The sequence below is a fragment of the Dipteris shenzhenensis genome, chromosome 29 (genome assembly GCF_047967505.1).
Source record: "Dipteris shenzhenensis isolate YYH24624 ecotype China chromosome 29, Dip_SZ_1.0, whole genome shotgun sequence".
NCBI lineage: Eukaryota > Viridiplantae > Streptophyta > Polypodiopsida > Gleicheniales > Dipteridaceae > Dipteris > Dipteris shenzhenensis.
In genome coordinates this window covers 35,905,149-35,910,963 of record NC_141624.1, presented here as the reverse complement: position 1 = coordinate 35,910,963, position 5,815 = coordinate 35,905,149, and the positions used below count along the sequence as shown (strand labels likewise).

Genomic DNA, 5,815 nt, shown 5'->3' with positions numbered 1-5,815 from the left:
TTGCCTGGGGAATCTGCGAAAAAGGGGCTAATAACCAAGGTACATCTAATGGATATCGCTAGTGGAAAGCATGTAGAAGACACCTGCAAGCCAAGCTTTCAACAATCAAAGACGACACATCACAACGAATAGGGTTACCTATAGTGATCAGCATTTCCTAGGTCTTGTTTCCGCGGAACCCAAATGCGTGCATCCGGTTGCGGGTGTGAGCATCCATCGAGGTTTCCTCCCTCTGTTGGAGCAACTGATTGAGTCCAACAAAATTTGCTAGCATCCATCACAATCTGTCTCAGTACAGATAGGTCGGGCACATGTCTCTATTCCCATTGCATTCTGTCAAGAGGTTTCCTACTGGATGTAAGAGAACATGTTAGCCTGAAGCTCAACGGACCCTATCAGAGTTATTGGGCACATGTGAGTACTGAAATCCGATAGGTGAGAGTACCCTCCCACCAGACCTTGCCTGCCTGTGTAGTCTGATTGCATTCGTCAAGCACCCAATTGCTATATGGCAAGCATCAGATTGCCTTCCTTGCCTGAACCATGCCAAGCATGAGTTGAGGGTGAGAGATGTTGCCAACCCATCCTTGAGGGTGTTTATACACTTGCCTGCTCGTGGGCACGCCCAAGGCTCATGGACGGGCAAGATTGCCCGCCCACAGCCCACACACGGTTCAGATGCATTTATTGCATCTTGGGTGCCCACAGTGTGGAAATACCCCGAGTGTGTGGCCTAAATGGAGATGGCCGCACTGTGCTGCCATCGCATGGGCCCTAGATCGTTGTAGTGGGGAGGATATAAGGTGCTAGATCAACTAAGCTGCTTTGCAGTTTCGGTAGATACACCCTCACACAATGGTGCCCTCACGGTGTTGGCTTGCTATCACCCCTCCTGCATCTGCATATTTGAGGGATTGGAGCAATCGTCCACCGCGTTACCCGGTTTTTTATCTTCATACCGGTCGTCAGCGGCACGGCATGCAGAATTCACCACCTGAAGCACTTATGATGTGGGTGCATCATGGGCTTCTGAGACAACAGAAAGGATTAAGTAAGCTATACATTGTTTGAATGGCTTAACCGCTATATGTCATTGTCCTAGCGTTTGTTACTCATTCTGACGAGTCTGTGGTGACACTTTACAGAAATCCAAAGGCCCCAAATCTCAGGCAAAAAACTGATGTGTTTAAACTTTTCAACCAAGCTCCCGTTGAAGACTTGCTTAAGAAAAAGGAGGCCAAAAAAGGGGAAAGCCATGGAATCAACGGGGGTAAATCACCTGGTTGGCCATGCAAAGAAAATGCAGGCAACAACAAACTCTAGAGGCCAGGACCAAGTAGTAACCGGCCACGTGTGCGGCCAAATTTAGGTGACGGTGTGCAGTTGCCTGCAGAACCACCCCAAGGGGGAAGCGGTGGGGTAATGCCGAGCTTAGAGGAGACGCTTGGTACTTTGGACCGGATAGTTGAGCTGCCTTCAGTGGAGAACTTCATTTGCATGCTGCAGAAATGCAGGAAAGAAAAAAAGCCAGCGTATGCTAAGCGTGTACATGCACACATTTACAATAATGGCCTCGAAGCTCACAAAACTGTTGGGAACCACATTGTGCCTATGTTTGTGGAATGCGAAGGTGTATCTGATGCTCAACTGGTTTTCAAGAGGTCAGTTCATCTGAATGAGCATGCATGGACATCTCTCATATTAGGTTTAGTAAGGTGTGGGCAAACACAGCGTGCTCTCAACATGTACAAGAAAATGCAAGAGGATATTGTTCATCCCAGCAGTTATACGCTCATGGCTCTATTAAAAGCATGCGCTAGGCTGAAAGATGTGAAAAGAGGCCGAGAGGTTCACGTTGAGATTGCACAGAAGGGGTTTGAAGATGATCTTTTTGTGGGTAGCACGTTGGTTGACATGTATGCCAAATGTGCCTCACTTGCAGAGGCACAAGAGGCATTTGACAAGATGCCAGCTCGAAATGTTGTGTCATGGGCAACACTAATTGCAGGATATGCTGATCATGGACCTGCTCAGGAAGCACTGAAATGTTTTGAAGAGATGCAACTGGAGGGTGTCTCTCCGGATGGGGTCATATATGTTCACATCTTGAGAGCTTGTGCTAGCATAGGAGCTGTAGCCAAGGGCCGAGAAATACATGTGGAGATAGCACAAAAAGGATTTGAAAGAGATCATTTTGTTGGCAATACTTTGATTGACATGTATGCTAAATGTGGGTCACTTTCTTTAGCATGGGAAGTATTTGGCAAACTGCCAAATCGAAGCATCGTGTCTTGGGCTGCAATAATTGCAGGTTATGCTGAACATGGATGTGGGCAGGAAGCGCTGAAATGCTTTGAACAGATGCAATTAGAGGGCCTCACTCCTGATGTTGTCACTGTTGTTTGCACCTTGAAAGCCTGTGGGAGCATAGGAGCCCTAGTCAAGGGCCGAGAAATACATTCTGAGATTGCACAAAAGGGATTTGAAAGAAATCTTTCTGTTGGCAATGCTTTGGTTGACATGTATGCCAGGGTCAGCTCGCTTTTAGAGGCACGGGTAGTCTTGCATACGATACCAGTTCGAGATGTTGTGTCGTGGAACACTCTGATTGCAGGCTATGCGGAACATGGGCATGGTCAGGAAGCACTAAAATGTTTTGAGCAGATGCAATTGGAGGGGGTCTCTCCAAATGTTATCACGTACACTCGCAGCTTGAAAGCTTGTGTTACCATGAGGAGCATAGGTAAGGGCCGAGAAATACATGCTGAGATTGCACATAAGGGCCTCCTTAGAGATATTTTTATTGGCAGCTCTTTGGTGGACATGTATGCCAAATGTGGGTCACTTGCAGAGGCACTGGAAGTCTTTGATAAGCTGCCAATTCGTGATGTTGTGTCAAGGAATGCTCTCATTGCCGGGTATGCTGAACATGGACGTTGTCAGGAAGCGCTGAAATGTTATGAACAAATGAATCTGGAGGGCATCTCTCCTAATGCTTGCACGTTTGTATGCATCTTGAAAGCTTGTGGCAGCATAGTAGCTACAGGCAAGGGCAAGGAAATACATGCTGAGATTGTACAAAGGGGATATGAAGGAGACCTTTTTGTTAGCAGTGCTTTGATTGACATGTATGGCAACTGTGGCTCCCTTGCAGAGGCTGTGGGAGTCTTTGACAAGCTGCCAACTCGAAATGTTGTCTCGTGGAATTCACTAATTTCAATTTATGCTGAACATGGACCTCGTCTGGAAGCGCTCAAATGTTTTGAACAGATGCAACTGGAGGGATTCTCTCCAGATGCTGTCACGTTTTCTTGCATTTTGACAGTTTGTGGAAGCATAGGAACCATAGGCATAGGCCATGACATACATGCTGAGATCACACAAAAGGGATTTGAACAAAATCTTTTGGTTGGAAGCACTTTGGTCAACATGTATGCCAAATGTGGTTCACTTGCAGACTCACAAGCAATCTTTGACAAGCTGCCAGTAAAAAACGTTGTATCATGGAACACACTAATTTCAGGATATTCTGAACATGACTCTGGTCAAGCAGCTCTGAAAAGTTTTGAGCAGATGCAACTGGAGGGCATCCCCCCAGATCCTGTCACATGTGTTTGCCTGTTAAAGGCTTGTGCCAGCATAGCAGGCACAGGCAAGGGCCGAAAAGTACATGCCGAGATCGCACAAAAAGGATTTGAAGGAGATCCTTTTGTTGGCAGCACTTTGGTTGACATGTATGCGAAATGTGGCTCACTTGCAGAGGCACAGGAGGTTTTTAACAAGCTACCAGCTCGATATCTAGTGTCTTGGTCTGCACTAATTGCAGGTTATGCTGAACATGGACCTTGCCAGGAAGCGCTGGAATGTTTTGAACGGATGCAACTCGAAGGTGTCTCTCCAGATGGTGGCACATTCATTCTTCTCTTGAAAGCTTGTGGCAGCATTGGAGCAATAGGAAAGGGCCGGAAAATACATGCTGAGGTTGCACAAATGGGATTGGAAACAGATATTTTTGTGGGCAGCACTTTGGTTGACATGTATTTCAAATGTAGCTCACTCGCAGAGGCACAGGAAGTCTTTGTCACACTCGCAGGTCAAGATGTAGTATCATGGGCCACACTAATCACAGGATATACTGAGCATGGATGTGGTCATGAAGCAGTGGAATGTTGTGAGCAAATGCAATTGGAGGGAATCTCTGTGAATGCTGTCACCGCAGTTTGCATCTTGAAAGCTTGTGGCAGCACAGGGGCCATAGAAAAGGGCCAAGAAATGCATGCTGAGATTGCACAAAAGGGATTTGAAAGAGATTCTTTTGTTGGCAACACTTTGCTCAACATGTATGCCAAATGTGGCTCACTTTCAAAGGCACAGGAAGTCTTTGACAAGCTGCCAGTTCGAGACATTGTGTCATGGAATGGAATGATCAAAGGGTATGGCATGAATCATGAGGGTGACATGGCTGTACAGTGTTTTGAGGACATGCTTGAATGGGGTGTGAAGCCGAATGCTATTACGTTTACATGTCTTCTTACTGCATGCAGCCATACCAACCTGGTACTAAAAGGACAGGAGTATTTGCATGTGATGAGAGAGGAATTTGGCATTGCACCGACAGCAGAACACTATACTTGCGTAGTTGATCTTCTTGCACGGTCAGGGCATGTGTGTGTGGCAGAGATGTTTCTGGAAACTATGTGGTGTACCCCATCTGAAGAAGCATGGGCAGCTTTGCTCAGTGCCTGCAAAACTTACGGGCAAGCAGACTTAGGATTGCGATGCTTTCGGCAGCTAGTTCAAATGAATCCAGGATCTTCTGCTTCGTATGTGCTCATGGCAAACATCTATTCGAGTGCTGGCAGGTTGGATGATGCATATAGAATAGAGGAGCTGAGGAAACATGCAGGAGCAAAAAAAAAGCCTGCGATTGCGTTGATAGAAGTAGACAACAAAGTTCATGAGTTTGTGGTGGGTAACAACCACAGTAAGGACATTTCAGCAATGCTAGAAATAGTGAATTCATGTACAAAGGGGGGAGGGCATGTGCCAAATCTAGATCTGGTCTTGAGTCCCAGTTTTTATGAGAAGGAAGTAGTCTGTTTTGAAGTATTCAACTAAGAGAATTGCTTTTGGACCGATATGAAGTTAGTGTGGGTTAAAACAAATAGAATTAGAGAAATGAAATCATGTTTGAGATTTTGAAATAAGAAACAAATTCCACTCAAAGACCATGAAATAAATGAATGAAGGAGAGTATAAAACGCTTGTATTGAGAAAGCTGCAAAGTTTCATTTATGCAAATGACACATGCTCAACCATGCAAGGAACCTAACGGCAATAAAATATTGTGAAGTTTGTCCTACCACAATTTTTTGTTATTATTAGGGTATTTTTTTGCAACTTGTGATGGAATTCAATTGTTGTGTATTTTCCCCTTTGCCCAGGGTGTTTCATGGTCTCATTGGTCTCTTGATGTAAAATTACTTTTTCACTCCCAAAAAGCTAGGCATTGTTCAAAACATAGGTTGGCTCTTTCATTTGATTGGGAGTTATGAAATCTCTTTGACATGAATATGTAGCAATTGTTGTCATTTGCTATTAGGTACCAAAGGACGTCTTTATGCTCAACCATCTTTAGGGAAACCTCTACACTTTGCCCGAATATGCTACACAAAACCTGGTATCAACTGTGAACACCAAGCAAGCATGGAAGAGAGCCATACACGTGCGAATTGCCAAAGCAAAGTTAGATTTAGGAGGTGGCAGCCATTGAAATATACTATTGGACACAATGGTGAAGATACTAAGCCTACAG

General features: G+C 45.2%; 1 protein-coding gene across 1 annotated transcript; it reads left to right on the top strand.

The window, feature by feature from the left end:
* Positions 1 to 783: 783 nt before the first annotated feature.
* Positions 784 to 5,118, top strand: LOC147882772 (pentatricopeptide repeat-containing protein At5g27110-like). The gene is made up of 2 exons (XM_087400497.1): positions 784 to 1,051; positions 1,146 to 5,118. Exon 2 carries the CDS (start codon positions 1,423 to 1,425, stop codon positions 5,116 to 5,118), a length of 3,696 nt encoding a protein of 1,231 aa, XP_087256623.1. The 5' UTR covers positions 784 to 1,051; positions 1,146 to 1,422.
* The last annotated feature ends 697 nt before the right edge of the window (positions 5,119 to 5,815 follow it).

What these genes read in the sequence shown, in the direction of transcription:
- LOC147882772 (XM_087400497.1), top strand. Translation starts at nt 1,423, where the DNA reads ATGCCGAGCTTAGAGGAGACGCTTGGTACTTTGGACCGGATAGTTGAG.